The 21,721-nt window shown below is 40.6% G+C and overlaps 1 protein-coding gene across 2 annotated transcripts in view; it reads right to left on the bottom strand.

The window, feature by feature from the left end:
• The window catches only part of lin28b (lin-28 homolog B (C. elegans)), a 45,263-nt gene that overhangs the window by 9,900 nt on the left and 13,642 nt on the right, over positions 1–21,721 (bottom strand). The window contains exons 1-3 of one of the 2 annotated variants that reach the window (XM_033648765.2): positions 21,038–21,294; positions 20,105–20,295; positions 6,842–7,029 (exon numbers count right to left, since the gene is read on the bottom strand). In XM_033648765.2, the coding sequence (XP_033504656.1) occupies positions 6,842–7,029; positions 20,105–20,295; positions 21,038–21,047 (389 nt within the window). In that variant the 5' untranslated portion in view covers positions 21,048–21,294. Of the gene's footprint in view, positions 1–6,841; positions 7,030–20,104; positions 20,296–21,037; positions 21,295–21,721 lie in introns of those variants that run through there. The other variant, XM_033648763.2, reaches the window with a different exon arrangement.

Below are 21,721 nucleotides of genomic sequence, written 5' to 3'. Positions count from 1 at the left end.
GTCTCCATGGAGACGGTTTGTTCGCTTGGACTCATGCTTGTGATGCCTGTTGTCGTCTCACAAAGTTGGCTTAAAGTTAGTTAATGAAAAAATGGTCAAAAAAAAAAAAAGACAAGAAAAACATATTGGTCAGAGGAGGAAAATATTATACTTCTGGCGGACTGTAATCATACAAAGTAAATTTGATCCCCAAATAGCAAAAAAAACAGAAATTGCAACGAAAATTAATTCAGTCAGATCTACAGTGTAAAATCAAAAGCATAACCACTGGGCTCTCTTGGTCGCAGAACACTTTTCTCCAGGTGTTTTAATTTATCACCATAAACTCAGTCATGTTGCAGTTAAGAAGAGGTTGAGTCAGAGGAACCTTTGGGTTTTTTTATACCTTGCTTTGGTTTCTAAGGTCTTTTGTGCAATGGTCCAAGGATGCTTAATGGTTATCTCCTTGTCTTGGTCTTATACTTAAATACTCAAGTGACCATTTTAAGGAAACATTAAGGAGAAGGCTTAAGGGTGTTTTATGCAACTGATTTTATTTTGAGGAGACTTTAACTGGAACTTTAAGGAAAATCTTAAGTTAAGGTGTTTGGGCAATACACTGGTCACTTCTGAGATTTTAGACTATTTTGCTTCCATATCTTCTTTCAGACTTGTGAAAAGAAAACATCCAAAAAATACATATTTAGTCGTTTATTTTAGTTCAGATTTCTGCTCTGGGAATTTATGAAAAAAGCCAGTTTTCATTCGATAATGCCTCATTTGAATGTTTAAACAACAAAAAAAAAAAAATAAATAAATAAATAATAAAATAGTTGTATTAGTTGTGTGGTAAAATTTTACCTTATTTACCTGTAGTGTCTTTTTTTGCTCTAATGTATGGAATGTTACAATACATGTATTTAAAGGCCATTTTCTCACAGTCTGAGCCAAAATCTCCACTTCAGTAGCACTTACATACACAAATTTTTTAGTTTTATTCCAATCTATATTACTAAAGGTTTTACCAAGTTTACTGAGGAGTTTGTTCATAAATCAATCATAGCCTGATTATTCTTAACATTTTATTTCTAAAAACATGGTGAATCCTATTAATTTCTTTATTAATGTATTCATTAATTTATTTTTCATGGCTGTTGACAGCATTTTCTGATTTATGGAGTGATAAAAAGGATATCTGTAAAATGTCTGATACTAAATATGTCAATTCAATTCAGTTTTATTCATAAAGCCTAATATCACCAATCAAATCTGCCTCAGAGAGGATGACACAATGAAAAAAGAATTTCAAACATGGCTTCATCCAATGTTCAGATTTCTGTTCTAGATGTCTGAGATATTGCTTATTAAATTAAACAATTCCCCCATTTGCATTTAAAAAAAAAAAAAAAATCAGAAAACTTGTGATACAAACGTAACTGTCTTAATGTTAATAATCAAGTGGGGATGTTTCATGGGCATATCTGTTAGTTAAAATGTGTATGGTATTCCCCTGTAGCGTCTTAATTTTGGTCTAAAAAGATACAGAATATAACAATGAATATCTTTCAAGGCCATTTTCTCAAAAAAAAAAAAAAAAGTTTCTTTCTCGCACTCTAAGCCTGAAATCTCCAATTCTGTAGTCCTTACATTACTTACAGTTTGATTCTTATATATATTCTTGAGGGTTTGATAGAGGCATTTGTATATCATTCATTGCCTAATTTATAAAACATTTTATTCCTAAAAGCATTTAAATTAGATTTGTTTTTATGGCTGTTACTACCAGTATTTGCTGATTTACAGAGTTATTAAAAGGCATCCAAAATTCCCTCTGTAAAACCTTTAACTCTTAATATATTGACAAAATTAAGGATTTTGAACCTGGCTTTATCTACTATTTATGTTCTGGAAATTGCAACAAATTTGTACATAGTTACCATAAAACATTAATTAATAACCCGGGTTATTATTTGCTTAAATCACTGAAATCAACAGGTTATATGGGACAGGCCTTTGATTCTTTTTATGCAAAACTGTTGCTCAGCAAAGATGGAAAATATAATCAAATTATTTATTTAAACCAGTATAAATATTACTTGTATAAAAATCAGACTTCAGATAATATATCAATTATGAAACATTCATTTAGCTTCAACAGACAGAGCATCAGAGAGTGAGTTACAACACCCAGCATACCAGCACAACCCCACTTTATCCTTTTAAAACAATACTCACACAAATAGTTATCAAAAATAACTGTGTTGTTACAACACATGAAACTTAGAGCTAATCCATATTGTGACTTTTGCCGAGACAGTATCACCGGTACTTTTTTCCACATGATTTGGCAGTGCCTGCAGGTAAATAGTTTTTAGAAAAAGATTTCCAGCACTATGTCTGATATTATTGGAAAAGCCATCCCTCACTCACAGCGCTTGCTTTAACTTAATGAAGCTTCTTCTTTACGGCTAAATATAAATGATAGGCGCCTCTTGTTAGCTGCTAATAGGATGGTAGTTTGCCGCTGTTGCTGAGGCAATGGCTCTCCTCTTATAGAGATACTGCACAGCTAGAGCTTTCTACAGCACGTCTACAATATGCTAAGATACACATTATCATTTATTGGTCAGACTCTAGAAAAGATAGGTGCTTTGATGTAACTATCTGCAGTTATTCTGATTTCTTGCTATTTTCTTACCTATGTTGTATGTTATACATATGTTCTGTATTTCCTTTGAGGACTTGTATACATATATCTCATATATCCTCACAGCTATTTCTGCGGATATCATCACGGATGATGGAGGAAATTGGCATCTGTATTTGAATCCTGGTTTATGTCTATAACTGTTATTGGATTCCTGGCTGGCAAACAGGTGGGGCTGGAATAAATGATACAGAAAGAACGGAAGTGGTATAATTCTTATTATATTTTATTTATTATCAATATTGCTTTTTATTTATTATTATTATTTATTTTTATTTTGTCTGCATGTTTTTGGTTTGTGCTTGTTATAAGTCAATGGACATTTTCTTATAGAGCTGAGTTTAATAGTAATGATGGTGATAATTATTTATTTATTTCTTTATCTATCTATTTTATTATTTTACTATTACTTTATTTCATTTCTACACTTTCTTTTTGTTTTGTGCTTGTCCTAAGTCCATGTACATTGTCTTTTAATAGTAATGATGGTGATAATAATTACGATGACAATTATAATTGTTAGTCAATATCTGCCTTACATAACTAAGCTACTGGTGTTTGCAGCTCCGGTACTATGGTCAGATTCTTGTATTGTACATTTGTGACGGCATCACTGCCTTTCTCGCTTGTAATACAAACAATAAACAATTGCTCACAAAAATAAAATAAAATTGAACTGCTTGGCAACCAGACCAGGCATCAAATTGAGACAGGTGTTTTTTTGCCAAAAAGTGTAGCCATACCAGGAGAATAAAAGGGATTGGGTATCTAACTGGGACTAGGTTTTTAACTAAAGTTTTACGGTAATTCAGTAATGGTTTGTTTGCATATTAAAATATAAAATTTGAGAAAACCTTTAATACAAGAAAAAAAAAATGTCTTAATATATGTCATCAGCTGGGGAAGTTTCATGGCGATGTCTATTAGTTGAAAATGTGTTCCATATTCACCTGTTTGTAACTGAAAAATGTAAATTTGATTTTTTTTTTACTTAATCAACACATGCCTCTACTTATGAAGGATAAATTAAAATAAAAACTAAAATCATATCCTCATGAAACATCAGCACCATGGAGTTAAGCCACCTGCTGCAGCTCAGACTCAGCACTAGATGGCAGTATGACACCAGCTATGGCTCCGGATCAGCCGTGAGGAGCACTCTGTGGCATACCAAACTACACTGTGTTATTAAATTTGACAAGAAGCAATTGGGTGCTGAAAGAGCTAGAATAAAAAAAAAAAAAAGACAGAAGGCAAACGGTGGCCAAGATTTCAGCCCGTCAGGATGCCACCAACTGTTCTGGCACCACGTCAAATCAAATGGACAATTTTTGCTCTTTTACAGACAATAGATGCTCGTCTTTAAGGCTTCATGTCACTTTACAGAGTTCTGTGTCTTTTTCTCTTCTTCTTGTTCTAATCTGCCGTGCAGTGCTCGACACATCTCACGCCACAACGTCTAAAAACAGACGACACATCCACTGGTTTTAAATTGTGTGTGTTTCACGGCGAGTTTAAATCAAGGATGAGGCCAAACAGAGGCTTTCGGTAGAAGCTAAAGCAGCAGCAGAACACAAAGGTTCACCATCAAGGTTTTAAAATGCTTCCAGTTTGAAAGCCGGTTAACAGAACGAGCATGTTGGCAAAATACTGCCACTTCATGAGAACACACAGGTTTCTCTCTAATGACGGCTAAAGTCTGCTTCAGTCTTCAGTGCTTTTAAACAGCAGCTGAATCAATTCCAGAGAGCATTTAACATCCTCCGATCCATCGAGGGATGTTCTATTTGATGCATTTATGCAATGCCTCCTTATTACACTACAGCTTGGGGAATTTATCATAAATACATCAGGTTGTAAGATGCTCCCAAAAAACTACAACTAGACAAAAAATAGCTTCAGTAGCATACTTCAAATTGACATAAAACAGCAATACTTCAAATCCACTGGTATCAACAATTATGTATTAATTTGAGGTAGAATTAAGGCGACACTTTGAAGTTTATTTTCTTAAAAATTAAACCAAACATCTTCCTTTAATGTGTTAGATTTAGCGTGGCTAATTATAAAACAGATTAATCTCATCTTAATAAATTCAAAGGCTTTAAACATCTTAACATTTACAGCAAACAATGTAGCGTCGGAAATACAATTACATTTTGCTTAGCAACAAGACTTGTGCAATTAAGACGCTATCATGTCTAAAGCTTATTTTTTAATCAATTAAAATGAACTATTTTGAAAAGGTCTGTGACATCATTTGGTGTGTTTAAGAAAGCCTGATCTCCTATTTGGAGACTAATTGTACATGTTTTATGTGACATATGTTGTTAGCAATTTTGAAGCCTTTTAACAGTTGAATCCATTTTCTTTTATTCACTATTTTTTGTGCAGTTTGTTGGACTGTTTATTGTTTTGTTTGCTTCCACTTTGATGTTGCATTATAGGAGCCTCTTGAAACTGAGTTGACCCATCTCAAGGGGTTTATCTTAAATGAATTAATTTGCATAAAGGTCACAGTTATGGGTACTTTGAATTTATGGTGATTTAAAAATCGCATGACCTATAGATGAACTATATTGCATATAAAAGAAACAGGAAACTGCCTTTTAGCTGAAAACATTTGGGGAATAACGCGGAAAACGGTTTGTGAGGCACCTTTAATTTTTATGGAGACATTTTCTTTAGGAGGCAGTGTTTTTGTTTTCGTACTGCTTCGTAATTATCATTATTATTCCCACTACAGCTGAATATTCCAACACAATTCTTACACAGCTGCAAAATATGAAAGAGCCCTGATGTTGGTGGAAATTGTCACTTTTCCATTTTAATTTCGCTGGAAAACTATAAAAAAATATGTTGATATGATTTTTGCTGTGCTCTGCTGCAAACAAGCATGTTCCCCTTTACATCTGGAGTACCATTTTTAGGCCGAGGCATCTCTATAGCACCACAGTACTTCATTTACAGAGGTTTGCTGCTACACATTTTACCTTTATCAATAAATTGCAGCCTCTGCGGTGAACATTGTACTTGGCAATGTTGCCATTTCAATCATATTCCCATTAATGTTGCAGCCCTGCCCCACAGAGATGAGAGCCACACAGCAGCAGTGTAAAGAATGGACTACACACACAATAGTCAGGTTGCATAACAGAGTGACCAGCAGGGGTCAGAGCAGCGGTAACTGCCACAGGAGCTGACACTCACAAAGACACGGATGACATCACAGACATCTACCTGCCATCTCCGAATCCAACACCGCCTTGTTGCCACCTCAGGAGAAGGTAGAGACACTTGACCTAACACTGGATCAATTATCCCAAATAAACTGAATTATTCAGCTGTGTAAAACAATCAGGGAGCCTTCTCTCACAGATACTGTTTCCTGCTTTATAACAAAAGCTTTTCTCTTCACACCTTGCCAAAAAAAAAAAAAAAAAAATGGGACGACACAGCCGAAGCAGCTGTGATGCAGCAACATGAAGAGTGGCAGAGCTGGACTTTCTAATGTAAATGCTGCATGGCGGTCATGTGATGCCTCCCTACAGCAGATATACACTACACGCTCGGCTCTGCCTGCCAGCGTTTTGCTATACGTCGTTCTCCGTCAACAGGAGGACGGGAGGAAAACAGCCTCCTCTGCTTAAAACCACCAGGCGTTTTCAAGGAGCTCCATATGGCTCCCTCTGACAGATTTTAGCAAAGCACCCTTCAGGATTTTAGTGAGGACAAAACAATTGATTGAGCCACTGCCGCATTGAGATGCATATAAGCCCAATCCATCCCTGTGCTAATGCCGTCTCTAATGTAAAAGCTGGCAAATTGATTTAAAATAGCGGCAAAGACAGGCAAAGTGCCCTATTCAATTCCTTATTATGGTGCACAATAACCATAGCAACAGGCATGTACTCGGGCAGATTGAATAGATTTAATCTATAATCTCAGCCCACTCAGAAATGGCTGTCTGCAGTGAGATGTACATATAACATATGTCTCCCTTATAGGCAGCCAGGCTTGGTGAATGCCAGCTACCAACGCTCACATATAGCTTTTGTTGGAAGCCTAGTGAGGTGTGAATACATGCATGTGAATCAGTGCATTCCTGCAGATGTAGAAAACATAAAAATGATTTTAGAATTTTATCCCACTCACCGGTCTCCCTTTGGTTTGCGTTTCTGGAGTGGGACCTTCCCTTTGGGTCTCCTCTCGCTGCCTGCGCAGGGTCCCCCACCAGGTCCGGTCACCCGCAGGGACTCCAGGCCCTTACAGGACTTCTTATAGGTGAACTCCACCTGCTCACCCTCCTTTAAGCTGCGGAAGCCCTCCATCACCAGTTTGCTCTGTTGGGAGAACGAAAGCAATTATCCATTTAAAAGTGGCAGGCGCTTATAGCTCTTATAGCTTCAGACTCAAAGCGGGAAGTTAAGTCTGTTTCTGTGGGCGAGACGATAACAATAATTCTGATGGGGCGCTTGTGCCTGTGACTTTTGTCAGAGCACAATTCAATGCAGCACAGTGGTAAGAAAATATATATCTGACTCACTCAAACCCACATGGCCTTGAGTTATGAATCGTTTGGGAGCTCTATAAAGGCAATTCAAATCTCTCCAATATGTCGTTTTTTAAAGGCTCCATACACACAGTGGTATCAAGATGTGCTTTACCTTGGCGGGCTCTACTGGGTGCGTTTTAACCTCGAATGATACATTAACTTGACAAAGAGCACATGCTTTATACATAAACCGTCTTCAATGCACAGGTGAGAGGTTAAGAGACCCAAAAAAGGTCATTTCTTTGATGAAAGGACGCAAATTAATACCTCAGTTTTCAATCATTAGAATACAGTGAGGCTCGGCGGTCATGTTATGTAAGTCCGCACATCAGCAGAGCTAATATCACACTCAAATGTTGTTGCCTGAGAGCATTATCAGGCCCCCCGTCGACACTTTTCATCCCTTAATAACGGCCACAGAAGAATCAACTCTTATTAACGCCGGGAAGTTTACTGTGGGGCTCGCAACGCGCTGCTGCATGCGGCAAACATCCAGCAGCACACAATGTACACAGAGAGACATCATTCAAACATGGTGGATTGACTGTATGTGGTTTGCACCAACTGTCTGTGCACAGAGAGACTTTATCTCGCACACAGCGTCCTTGCTTCGCTCCCTTTATCTACTTTTCGCAGAGGCACCACTTCCTATTCCCTTTTGCAAAAGGGAGAAAAGACGTCGCGCCCCTGTGCAATCATTTTCTCTCAGCACATCCACCATCCATCTTATCTACATGATCGGCATTATTGATTTAGTTACTACATAACCACCGGACAATGATTTATGTGTTGTTGATCGCACAGAACCGACGGCTGACAGGCACACTGTATCCATGACCTTCATGAATCGCAGCGAGCCCAGCAGATCTCGGCATAGGTAAACACACACACCCACACGAGCACGCAGTGCGCAGAGCGAACCTACTACCTACTATACACAGAGGCCTATAAATAACACCGCAGCCTATCTGTAAATTCACAGATGTGTAGGAGAAAGAGGAAGAGAGAGGAACAAATGATCAGAGGGAATCAAATGTGAGACTATACAGGAAGGAGAGAAAATGTGCTCGGCAGCATTTTTTTTTTTTTTTTCCTTTTCTATACTGTCTGTGTCAACGACTGCAGTTACAGGAAGCTAAAGGTGCTCTATTAGAGGATATAAATGAAAAGGTAGGAGAGTGAAAAGGTGGGGATGTAGAATGCAGTGAGAGGAGGGATAAAAGATGTGTGAAATAATTACAAACTAAGAATAGTGTCTGAGCTCACTGCACTATAATGGATATCTGCCTGAATACCACTGTGCTGTGACATAAAGACAAAAGTGGAAGATTGGGATAAATTGAGGATTACATTAAAGTTTCACTGGGTGCCTTTAAAAGACAAGTTTGTTCAGAATAAGCTTAAAAAAATAAATTAAAAATAGAGTAAAATAGAAACAGAAGAATTATGTTTGCATCAATTAGCACAGCTTTCAACTCGTCTGAGAAATGTCAATTTTGAACGCCAACACAGCAAAATTAAAAACTCTCAGCAGAATGTAATTATGTGGCTTCTATGTGTGCATGAAAAGCTTCTAAGATGTAAAAATGTTATCTCACTCATTTATATTAAATATATCCGTTATTTTAAAGGAACATTTTCATGCAGTGCCATCTAATACATTACAAAGCCATTATTTTTGACAGTTTAAACCAGTGGTTCTTCACATTGTTTTTCCTTAAGGTGCTCCTTCTCTACCTTTAAGTAAACTAAATAAGTGCCATATTTTGCTGATATTTCATATTATATTCAATGCAAAACAGTAATAGTGAAAAACAACAGATTAATTGTATAATTAACCCAAATATTGAACCAAATAACTGCAGGAAGTTTCAGTGAAACAAGCAATTTGGGTGAATTCTGAGCAGACTTCTTCCTGTGATTGGTGCACCAGAGAGGGTTTATCCTGATATTTAAGGGACTTTTTATATGATTGTCTATTTTGTGTATTTCTTTTAACTGCTAACAATCATACACACTTCATAAATTAATTTTTTTGTCTCTCTGACACATGGCCGTTGTTCTAATAGCTCTTCAGTTGTTTTATCTGTGTACTTTTTTGATGCAGGATGAAGCCGTATAGCAGAGAGTGAAGACTCTGTAATTACAGCTTGTGTTCAGATCTTTACTGTGCCTTTATCCTGTGAGATTATTTTTAAGTTTACATCATAATTAATAATCTAAAATCTGATATTAACTAATTCATTTAGTTTCCCGTACAGAAATTAATGGTAGAAAACTGGTAGAAAAAGATTTCCAAACACTTTATTGTTCAGCTTTCAGATTGGAATCTCAACAATAAAGTGAAACAATAAGAAACAATGAGTTTGGACTTGTTTTTGTGTTTGTTGTTTCCAGCACCTTGCCAAGCCCAAGCCAGGTGGAGCGGTGGTTGTTCTGCATCATTAACAGAAATGAATGAAATGCTCAAATATAGGCCTATTGTATATATTTTTTTATCTTTAAAAGTTTTCTTACTCCTCTTAAAATCAAGAAAAATCAAGGCCTTGTGACGCCCCTGTGACGCTTTGGAGACACCTAATGGGTTTTGAAACCCTCAGATTGGAAAGCAGTGATTTAGACACCTCAAATAAGTTTAGCTTTATTCCTAACTTTAACTTTATACCTAATTTTTTTGTATGAAACACAAATTTAATACATTAAAACAATTGTTTAATACTTTTGATTAAAAAGAAAACAGGTTGATACAAACTTTTTTTGTTGCTACTGTGTGAACTGAGATTCTGCTGCTAAAAATGTTTATGAAGGACCATGAAATATAAAGTATGCACAAAAAGAATTAAAAAAAACTTGCATATGCATTTTTTTTAGTTAATTTTAAGTAATGTGTACATGTGGGTGCATTTTACACTAGATTTTTGAGTACATAACTGTTTATCTTGACTAAATGTTAAATAAAAGTAGCTACAAATGGTAAAGAATTTAAAAGTAAATTAAATCAATCACAAGCAGCAAAAAGTGGCTCAGATTAAAGGAAATGAAATAGACATAGGTGTAATTTCAGGGAGGATGCAGGGGAGATTTCCCCCCTAAATATTTAGAACATGCATTTGTCTCTTCAGTGAAAACATGAAGGCAGCAGAGAACTTCTGTTTTGATGAAATTTAAGACATTTCCACCATGAATTGAGGCAGAAAAGGCACAAACTGGATGCAGCAAATAAAATGTTTGATGCTCAGAATTTCCTAGAGGAGGACCCCAAACCTCCTGTTTCATATATGTCCTCCACCAATGTTGAAATGAAGCCTACACCCCTGGAAATATGTTATTTTTTTGTTTTTTTAAATCGTATTCCTCATTAAAACATATACAGAACCACTGTCCCTGGAGCCTTTACATCCAACTTCTTTAAAGCAATTTTTACTCCTTATTTAGACATTTTTTATTTTCAAAATTTAAAATGCTCGCCAGAAATAATTTGCCAAATATTAATTCACTGCTCTCCCTCGCCGCTGTCCCGCCTGACTCTCTCCCTGCAGTCAGTGCGGGCTGCGGCCAGGGCCACTCTGCTGCTAGTCGATTTTCTGATGGAGGGCTTGTCCATTTTGGGCATTCAAGTATTGGATTTGGCTTTGAGGAAAGGACGAGAATCGGGGAATGGAAATGAGATTGTGCACAACAGATGTAAGAGGTGGAGTAAAACAGGAGGGATGATGAGGGCAGTTACGAGCTGAGCTTATGGCTTTATGCGATAAAGATCGATGTGGAGCTGCTCTGCAGCAAAAACTGTGAATTCCCAGATTCGACAATCGATAATTTATTAATGTATCAACCAAAACTGCAACGACGTGCACACACCAAACCTGGCTTTGTTTTTTTTGGAATGCACAACCTGAAGCGGTCAGAAACCTGCTCATTCAAATTAAAACCCCCAATTGATTTTATGATTACCATCATTAGACCATCCAAATGACTGAGAGGCACTCCTGCAGCACAAATCAGTCGAAAGTGAATAAAAAATTGCGCCCATCCCCCCGCAAAACAAAACGGATTCTGAATAATGATGAATAGTCATCGACTCGTCTCTCAGACCGTACGGCGCATGAGCCCTTCCTGTTCCTCTCCTGTCTTCAGTCCACAGGCAGCATGGCTCTCCAGGTCAAAGTTGAGTGGTTTGTCTCAGCACCCTACCCCCTCTTCAACCCCGTCAATGCCCACAATGCACCAGTGAGGAAACCACACAACCCCTTTTGTTCTGCAGAAATGCAGGAAAACACACTCTCTCTCTCACACACACACACACACACACACACACACACACGCTCACTCACACACGTCCTCCATATGAGACGCAGTATCACACTCACGCCTTCACGTCTCAGATGAGCTACATTTCTGAAGCATGGGCTTGCAGCAGCTCGGTCGCTCCACAATTACGTAATAAAATGCAGCATGTGGATTTACATGTGTGTGTGTGTGTCTCCATGTTGGTGTGTGTGTGTTAAAAAAAAAACAAAAAAAAACTTCACAAATCTGAACCTGTAACCTGAGTCCCCTCCTCTCGAGTGACCTGGCGGGTGTCCTGACCCGTTTCAGTTTACGCACAGAGGTCAGGAAAGGGCACGGCTGCGGAGAGGGAACGAGAGAACGTGAGAGAGAGAGAGAGAGAGGGAAAGAGAGAGAGGGTGAACACAAAATGGAGGAGTGGCCTGGAGCAGGGGGTGGTGGATGAGGGAGGGAGTTTGGAGGAGGCGGAGGAGGAGGAGGTGGTGGTGGTGGGGGGAGGTTCATGGAAATGCCTCCAGCGCATTCTGTTCAGCTCCAATGGAGGAGCAACTCCTGATCAGTGGCTGGACCTGGGGGGAGCCCAGGAACAAAACCCCCATTTGATCAGGAGCCCCACAGGTCAGCAGCAGAAATCCGGGGGTCAGTGGTATAACCATCGCAGCACCGCCCGACTGGCGGACCACACCAGCTCTCAGCGCTCTGACTCAGAGCCACCAGCCGCTACTGTCATCCTCAAAAGTGAAGAAACTGAGCCAACAAAATGGATACCGAATCCGAGATGGCTTGATTATGCTTACAAGCTTCCTTATATGTAATAAATATCTTCCTATGGCTCCGTGTGTGTGTGTGTGTGTGTGTGTGTGTGTGTGTGTGTGCGTGTGTGTAGGAAGGAGCCAGCGATCAATACGGACTCCAACATCCTGGATAGAAATAGCCCTCCTTTTCATCAGCCAGGCCCTCGTCATCACCAGGCCCAGCAATCAATACAGGAAGCTGTAACGTGAGGGGATGGGGAAGCAGAGAGAGAGAGAGAGAGAGAGAGGACACCCACCATTCTCGCCACCAACTAGCCTCTCTCCGTGGCGACCACCGGCTATGGAATGGCTAATTATGGGATGCTTTAAATCAGAGGTGGCCCACGCAGAGCCGCATGCTGGATCGTGCTCGCATTGAGAGGGAAAAAGGGGGTGTGTAGGGGGTGAGGGAGATGGCGGTCACCATGTGGCGTGGTGCCATTAAGTAGCTTTTTACACACAGGAAATGCTAAGTGGACAAAGCTGGGCCAGATCAGCTCAGATGGACATAACCCAACAGGACGCATATAAACCGAAGAAGAAAGACGAGAGAGAGAAAAGGAGTGAGAACGCTGGATGAAGAAGGAGGAGAACAAGGAAGAAAAAATACGCGCACACACACACACAACACGTCGATGAGACCCGTCAACAGAGCCTCTCTTATGACGCTGACACCCCAGCCCTCCTCAACACGTTGTCATTAGCGGCCCTGACCCTTGAACCCGGCCCAACCCCCCATCAAATACTAAAAAGACTTCATGTTTCCCCTGCTTCAAATTAACAACATCCAACACCCCTTGATTATGACGGGGGCAAATATTTGATCTGAGGGAGGAAGCACTAGATCATCTCGCTGCGTTTGTCAGCACGAGAGGGGGGAAATGAACCTCGCTGAGGTGACTGGTGATAAAACACACGGCCCTGCTAATAACTGGAGCATTCAAAACACAAGCACACGCTCAAATCTGGTTTTACACAAATGGGTGTGCTGCTTTAAAAATCCAATATATAGCCATATGAGAACGTGATACCTACTCACTGAAAATTATTTCCATTATTATACGAATAAAAAGCTTCTTACATGGTATTGTGAAACATTTAAAGATACTAAACTTGGCTTAAAGGTACAGTATTAACACAGACTCATTCCTTCAGATATTACCTGCGTTTGCCATAGTTTAAAAAAAAATTGTAAATATAATTCAACTTTTTCTTGGTTTAAAAGGCTTGGTACATGGCATACATACATTATTTTGCGGGCATACAAAAATACAAGGCACGTATTTTTCGTAATATGGAGGTCAACTCCACTACAGGGTCAGATAACCACGGAGAAAGTAATTATCAGAGTTGTACCGATCCCGATACCAGTTTCGGAAATGCCTCCGATACTGCCTAAAATGCGGTATCGGGTTATCGGCGAGCACAGCCTATGACCAATCTGATAGCACGTAATGCCTCACGTTATTATGCATATGCACACTACAGGCAAACAAAACGGAAATGGAACGGAGTTTAAAAAGCATTCTACTGTAGCCTTTGAAATGTCTTTTTTACCTAATTGTGTGGCTGCACTTTAACCTGTGTCTTGATTTGTGTCAACGCTGGATGGATAACAATAATTAAAAATAAAAGTTTTATGGCATTCATTCTACTGTTATGTATTTATTTCTTAATATTTTACATAGAGTTTTAGGAGTTGAAACATAAAACAATTCATATCCCATCCATTTTTATTTTATGCGCTGGTATTGGATCGGTACTCGGTATCTGCAAATACCTAAGGTTCAGGGATCGGAATCGGTACCGGGAATGAAAAAGTGGTATCGGTACATCTCTATTAGCTATGTAGGCTTGTCCTCCATTTTGATATGTGTCCAGGAGACGCTCCTTTCTCCTGATCGCCATTTATTCTACTGAGCATACATTCATGAGACGCCATTTCCACCATTGCATTAACCCATTCTTCAGTGTCTTCAAATAGCCCGACAGACAGCTATTAGACGCACAATAATAACAGAAAACGCACACTTGGATACGTTTAGTATTTGCGACCGATCCCCCAGTAATTCAATTCGATTTCAATTCTATTTTTAAAGCCCAATATCACAAATCACATCCCTCTGTCCTTGGACCCTCACAGCGGATAAGGAAAAACTCCCCCCAAAAAAACCCTTTAACAGGGAAAGAGACAATGGTATACACCTCAGGAAGGGCAACTGAGGAGGGATCGTTCTTCGAGGACGGACAGACGTGCAATAGAAGTCGTAGTAAACAGAACTTTGGACTTAAAAGGGATACGCTAATCCAGAGTGGTCTGACCAAGATACAGCCAGTTTGATGTAGTTTAATTATTTTAAGTTGAAAAGGGATGATCTATATAATCAAAATTCAACCAAATGTAAATGCAACAATATGAGATTTTCGCAGTTTCGCAGTATAACAGGTGCTACACAATTATTACTATTAATATTATCACTGACGACGAAGCTTAAGGGGATGAAAACAGATGTTTGTTTTTTTGCTTTGAACATACGCTTCATTATTTATTTAACTTTTACTCTTAGTGATAGTGTGTGTATAAAATCTAGGAGGACAGGAGATACACATATGTAGGTGAGACTCTCCTTCCGGATGCTTTCTTTTTCAACACTGCAGACAGGGTAATGTACACGTCATAATAATCATAAATTGTTATACCACTGCAACCCTAATGCACCCAAGTTAGCTGAAAGCTTAGTTTTCATCAGCAGTCCCTAGTTTAAGCTGTACGAGTAACATTATTGCTGCACATGCTCTAAATCAAAATCATTATTTAATTGATTTTGTTGCAGCACACTACACTTGCAAGACAGAAACCAGCAGCTGTTTTTCTTTCTTGTGTGTATTTTGGCACTGAATCCAACCTGCAGGCGTTAGCAAGACGCATGTCTGAAGTGGGATGATGCTTATTAGCTGATTAGCTTTCTTATGGTGTTGATATGAAGAGATTAATATCATCAAAGCACGACTAAGTGTTCTCATTTTTACACATTATCTCTCATCGTCTGAGTCTTATGCTTTGTGACAAGCATGTTTTGCATTTGAGAAAAGTTATTTTTTTAATCTTTTTTTTCCACACCTTTATGAATACAAATTGGCTGTGGGTGATTTCAGCTTCAAACACCCAAATCTTAACTCTAAATATTCTTTTAAAATGTTTTTTCTTGATATTTTTGAAATGATTAGTTTGTTAATCGACTGATAGGAAACTAATCTGCGCCTATTTTGGTAATTAATTAATTGTTTTGCGTATTTTTGAAGCCAAAATGTTCCTTTTCGTCATCTTAAATGTGACGATTTGTTCTTCAAATAAAATCGTGAACTTAAAAGTGAAGGAAAAAAAGCCTCTTTCAAAAAACTACTTCACTGTTTGCCTTGGCTTTTTCCTTAGTTTAATTGCTAAATGTTTCAGCCTGCTCAGATGCTTTAAATCAAATGAAACAAATAAATGCACGAGGGTGCAAACACAGCCAACACTCTGCAGGCGCTCTCTTTGTGTTCCAGGTGAACTGCGACTTGTTTTTAGCCCTGCTCTGCTTTCTACTCCGCCACCTTTCCAATTACCAATCATCTCCGCTGTATGTGGCCAGCTCCTCAAAAGGAAGTCACATGACTAGTCTTTCTTCTTCTTTTGCGTTTTTTGATGTGCAGAAGAGAAGGGTGGGTTGGTGGAGGAGGAGGAGGAGGAGGAGGTTGTGTGGGGGTGGTGGTGGTGGTGTGGGTGGTGGTGGGGGGTGGGATAGTGTGGCTGCAGGAGAGACAAAGCCTGATACTGGCTATCTGGAGGCAGAGATGGGTGGGGCCTGCATGCCAAACGGTGACACGGACCAGAGGTTAATCTCACTAGGGGCCCACTTTAACCTCGCTACACAAAACACACACACTCTCTCTCACGCACGCACGCACACACACACACACACGGAAAAACCTCAAACATCCTACAACGGTTCACATGTAGACATCAACAACCTGGTGGTTAAGAGCAGAAAGTAAGAGCCACACACACACTCGCGGGGGCTCCATAAATTGAACACACACTCTGGAGGTTTCAGGAGAATAGCGGCAGCGGCAGCGGCAGCAGCAAACTGTTCAACATTTCAAACTGATTACCGACAAAGGGCAAGCAGCCTCCCACCTCACCGCCACACACACCCCCTCACCCCACCCAACCCTCCTGCCTTTTTGTCTTTAAAGAAATTCCTCTTTTTAAAAGAATGCCTGAGGAGAGAGCACCCCCCGTGTCCCAGCAGGAACTCGCACACACACACTCACACACACACACACACTTCCACACACACTTCCACACAGAAAAACACTCAGTCCAGGTAGAGAAGGGGTTGACAAACAGAGATAATGAAACGGCTTTGTGTGCCAAATCGCCGCGCAGAGGTAAAAAAAAAAAAAAAAACGGGTGAAGAAGCTTAATTACTCGCTCTCACACACACCTTCTAAAAGGAAGTGATCAGATAGGAGCCCTGATGAAGAGGCCTCCCAGGAAGAGAACTCGTGGTCGGGCGGGGACCCTCTCGCTGACTCACACACACACACTCTCACCCTCCCCTCTCCCTTACCTCCTGCTCTTTCACTCACTCGTCTTTTTCCAACCTCTCGCTCATGTTTTCCTCCTCGACTACCACTAGCGCCCCCCACCCGCCCACCCTTCCCCCCCTTCACCACCACCACCACCACCCCTCACCAACACTTATTTTTTCCCACATCCCTCCTCTTTCCCTCTCCTAGGAAAACTCCTCCTCTCGCTCTCTCCCCCTCTTTCTCCTGTCCTCATGCTCCCTCTTCCCCTCCCCATCGTTCTTACCTCAGCCTATACATATACGGGAAGTGTGCAGGAATAAACCTGCAACACATCCACTATTCTTTTTACAGTATGAGACAATTAACCTTGTATCATAAATGCAGAATACACCGCCTGACCTCTGTGTCAAGCAAACTCTCTCTTTCAACAGCGTGTACAATAAAGCTCTGCTCTTTACGCGTGTCACACATTTCAGAGAAACACTCCCCGTGCTTATTACCAACCTAAAAGACAACCTGCAGCATTTTTAATTCAATGAACACTTCCCAAACACTGAGAGACGGCATCAATATGTCCAAATGTCTCCAGGCTGACAGCAGAGAAACAGAGAGGCAAAACAGTCAAGAGAGAGAATGAGTGACTGACTTAATGAGTGTGTATATGCAAATAACTTGTGAAGGAATGGGGTGTTTTGCATCCAATATGACAATGTGCTTATGAATGTATATTGTCTGCTCTTTGTGTGTAATGACAGCTGTATTATGGTAAACATGTAGCTGGAAACACTGGAGGGAAACGTACTAGTGTAAACATATGATTCATTGTATGTGAGCTAATTCATATAAAAAAGGGATTTAGTGGAACAATTTGCATTTTTTTTTCTCCCCAACATGTACGCACGCAATTACAGAAAGCCATCACCCTGAGCAGAAACAGTTAATAGCTGCAGCCATTTTAATATCTACACCTTTACTACCACCTCACTAGTTGGAGAGTAATCCCGCAGACACCTATATGGCACCAGTGCCGTCCTATAGGTAACAAACTGCTGAGACAGACAGCGTTTATTTGACTTCTGCTACACCTTCCATCTCTCACTGGCCTAATCCACTTCTAAAAAGTCTCTGGCCAGCAGGGAAATCAGGAGCCTGGAGTATGTAGGTAAATGCAGCGCGTCTGAGTCGATGGAGCCACAATATGAAAGAATCAATCGGGAAAAAAAATAATAACGCAACGCTGCAATATGCACTTTCCTCAGCCTCTACGTCTTTTCATATACGTCCAGCGGTGCATGCATATATAAAAAATGGATACACACACATACACAAAGGCTGTTAAAGTGCATTTTTTTGACGTAGGCCTACACATGATAATCCAGGGAGAAAGATGAAGCAGAGGTCGATGTATTGTGTCACTAAAAATGGGATTTTTTTTTTTAAGCGACAACTTCACTTGAAAATTCTAATTTTTTCAACTCTAAATTGATTTGTACTGGCAGGTGTACATTTCAGGGGGTAGCGCTCCTTATTTAAAAAAATGTGCATTTGTGTCACCTTTTAGTGACAAAATTAAAACATTTGCTGCATAAATTGAAGCAGAAAACACAATTAGTGCATAAATATTCATCAAAATGAAGCAAATCATGTGTTCGATGCTTCAAATTTTCAAGCAGAGGATCCTAAATTCTCTGTTTCATGTGTTTCATGTTAATTGCATGCTGTAATTTTTATTTATTTGTTGCATATGACAGTTGTGTGTGTCTGTTTGCCTTGCTGTAACTTGCCCTCTTTGCCAGGTCACTCTTGAGCACAATTTACCTGCTTAAATAAAAGTGTAAAAAAAATTTTTTTAAATGAACACTATGGCCTTGACTGTCATTATATATAATTAAATAAATAACTTTACATGGAAAAATGGCGCTTTTATAATGACCAGAAGGCAGTAAACGACAGGTCAAGGACAATAATGTGTCATTGATTAAAAAATAAAACATATAAAAATAACAAAATAAAAAGGGAAGTGAATGCAACATGGAGGAAAGTTAAATATAGCAGTATTAAAGACCTCATTTCTGGTGTGCAGCTGAGGCACAACAAATAGGTTAACTAAATCTTTTTTTTTGCCAAACTGAAGAGGCCCCACTTTCTATTTTAGTCCAGCAACTTTTCAAAAAAAAAAAATCATAAAAATTAAAGTTATTCCACTTCATAAGAAAAGGCAGATGAGGAAATAAAACAATGCCTTCATGACACTATAATTTACATTTCCTAATCCTCCTACTTTCCCTTATAGTGATCAGAGGACCCTTTTTTATCCACCACTACATCCCTGCTGACATCTGACCCCTGATATGCTCCCCCTCCTTCTTCCCACCAGTTCAGCACAACATCCCGTGAGCCCACAATAAAGACACCTCAAGGGGAGGGTGTCAAATGAAAATGGTGAAAATGCCTTTCCTCATCCTCTCTCGTTCCCTCTCCACTATTTTAAAAGCCACTTTACAGGGACCGTAAAAACAAAACAGAAAGATGGTCGATTAAAAAACGTGGAGGCAGCTTGGAGGCTCTTTGTGTGGCTGCAGAATAAGTCGAAAACAAAGCCCCAGAAATGAACTCCATGCACAATAAATCAACATGCGGTGCAAAACAGTGCGTAAAAAGAAAAAGGGGGAGTGTTGCAGATCCATCCAGAACACAGCAGCAGCAGCAGCAGAGGAAGCTTCCAGAGCTGCAGGAGAGTGCACACTTTCTTTTCTCCTCTGTTAAAGAACATGCTTTCCGACATGTTAGCTGGCCCCATATCAAGCCAGCTTCTGCTGTCCATTAGAGCCAAGTGTGAAACTAACCGTGTCACAGCCACACGACATTTCTCCCCTTCCCTTTACAGTGCAGAGGGAAGCGAGGGAGGGGACAGCCTAGGACGCATGTGGCTCCTAAAGAGGAAACTTAAACGTGTTTTTTTTTCTTCCTTTCCAAGCCCGTGGACAACGTGTGATTACACAGTAACGTGTTGGGCAATGCAAAACATCCGGATGATACAAGGGTGCTGGGAGGAGAAATAAAAGAGGGAGGGTGCAGGGAGCAAGATGGGGTTTGAGGTGACAGTGGAAATGTTGGAAGGAAATAAAAGTAAAAAGAGCAGGAGGAGGAATCACATCCACACGCTGCAGATGTTTTCATTGAGGTGGGGTGTTTTTTTGGACTTACTTGGTGGACGAAAACATCCAGAGGGGGGTCGACGGGGCTCCCATCGCTGCTGGTCATTGAGATAAATCCAAAGCCCATCCGGACGTTGAACCATTTGCAGAAGCCCGATCCCGACAGGATCTGAGGTCGAGTCCGGTCCTCCTGCTCGGTGGACTTGGCGGGGTCTTCTCCGCCACCTTTACCCGGCCCTCCTGCAAAACACACACACACACACAGGCAGCAAACTTACTTCACACACTGGTGGGGGGAAGATACAGCAAAAGCATGGCGTGCGTAAAAGGTTTATATAAGTTTAATTTCAGAGGAGGGGGGGGGGGGGGGGGGGGGGTGCATGGAAAAAAAACTTCTTCAAGAAGCGTGGGGGAATCCCCTCCACTTGTATGTGAAGTTCAGGGCCGGTAGAAATTTCCTACACTTGTATTTTTTCGACATCAGGAGGGGCGCGTGGTGCATCAAACATTCCCTCAAACAAAAAAAAGGAAAGTTGTTTGTGAGTGCCTGACACATGATCGGCTCGGACTCGTGCAACTTGTGGATTTTTTTTTTTTTTTTGTCTCGTGCATCCACAGCAGTGTGTGGAGTTGCATGCTACGGGATCCCCACACACATACACACACAAAAAAAACAGGCAGGTGTACACATGGTTCCTCGAGCTTTAGGAGAAGCAGAGGAGCATATAGGCTGGAACAATGCACAGGCTGTGTGTTAATGCAGCGCAACATGGTGAGAGACGGTGCTCGGCTCGGCAGGGGCGGTTCAGGTCGGGTTTTTTTTTTTTTTTTTTTTTTTTTTGTAAGGGTTTGGAACAACAATCACGTTGCACCTTGCCCCCGCCGCCGCCTCCCCCCTCCCGTCCTTGCGCGAGCACACCGGGAGAAACTAAAAACCAAAAAAAAGAGGGCAGAAAATAAGACAAAATAATTGCAGAATAACCTTCGGCCATGTTTCCCCGCGGACCCTCTGCGCCCAAGTTGCAATAGAGAAGCTTCCTCTGCGAAAACGGGCTGCGGCAGTCACCATTAATCCGACATCCTCGATCCCATCGGTCACCAATTTAGCTCGCATGGTACGGCGTGCTTTCTGCCTTTTGATATTTTTGTCATGTCTCTCTTTCTTCCCTTCAATTCCCTTCCTCACTCTCACACACACACACACACACTACCACCGCCGCCACCTCTGCACTGCTCTCCCTCTTCCTCTCTCTCTCTCTCTCTCTCTCTCTCGCTGCCTCCTTCTCTCTCGCTCCCTCGCTCTCTCTCTCTCTCGCTCCTGAGCTCTCATTCGCTCGCGAGCTGGCTGTGCCCGTGCCCGTAGTGAGAACACGTGACTTTGTCAATTACATGCTTTCTGGCTACTAATTTCTGCCCTGCCATTCCAGTGGAAGAGGGGACGAGGGGGAATCGGACTCGCGACCACGAGCAGGATGCACCCTAATTATGGGATCGTGATAAAAATATAATATATGTTAATAACAGCCTGGATTGCTGCTGTGTGTGCTGTGTTGTGGTGGTGATAAGGCTGTATCATAAGGGGTTTGTGGAGCTACATAAAGCTATTACACTCTGAGATTAGATTAGATAGGATTCAATTAAATTTGAATGATTCCTGAGGGGGTAA

This window comes from Epinephelus lanceolatus, chromosome 13 (genome assembly GCF_041903045.1).
Source record: "Epinephelus lanceolatus isolate andai-2023 chromosome 13, ASM4190304v1, whole genome shotgun sequence".
Lineage (NCBI taxonomy): Eukaryota > Metazoa > Chordata > Actinopteri > Perciformes > Serranidae > Epinephelus > Epinephelus lanceolatus.
Note: the sequence above shows the minus strand (reverse complement) of the source record. Positions and strands in the feature narration are given on the sequence as shown.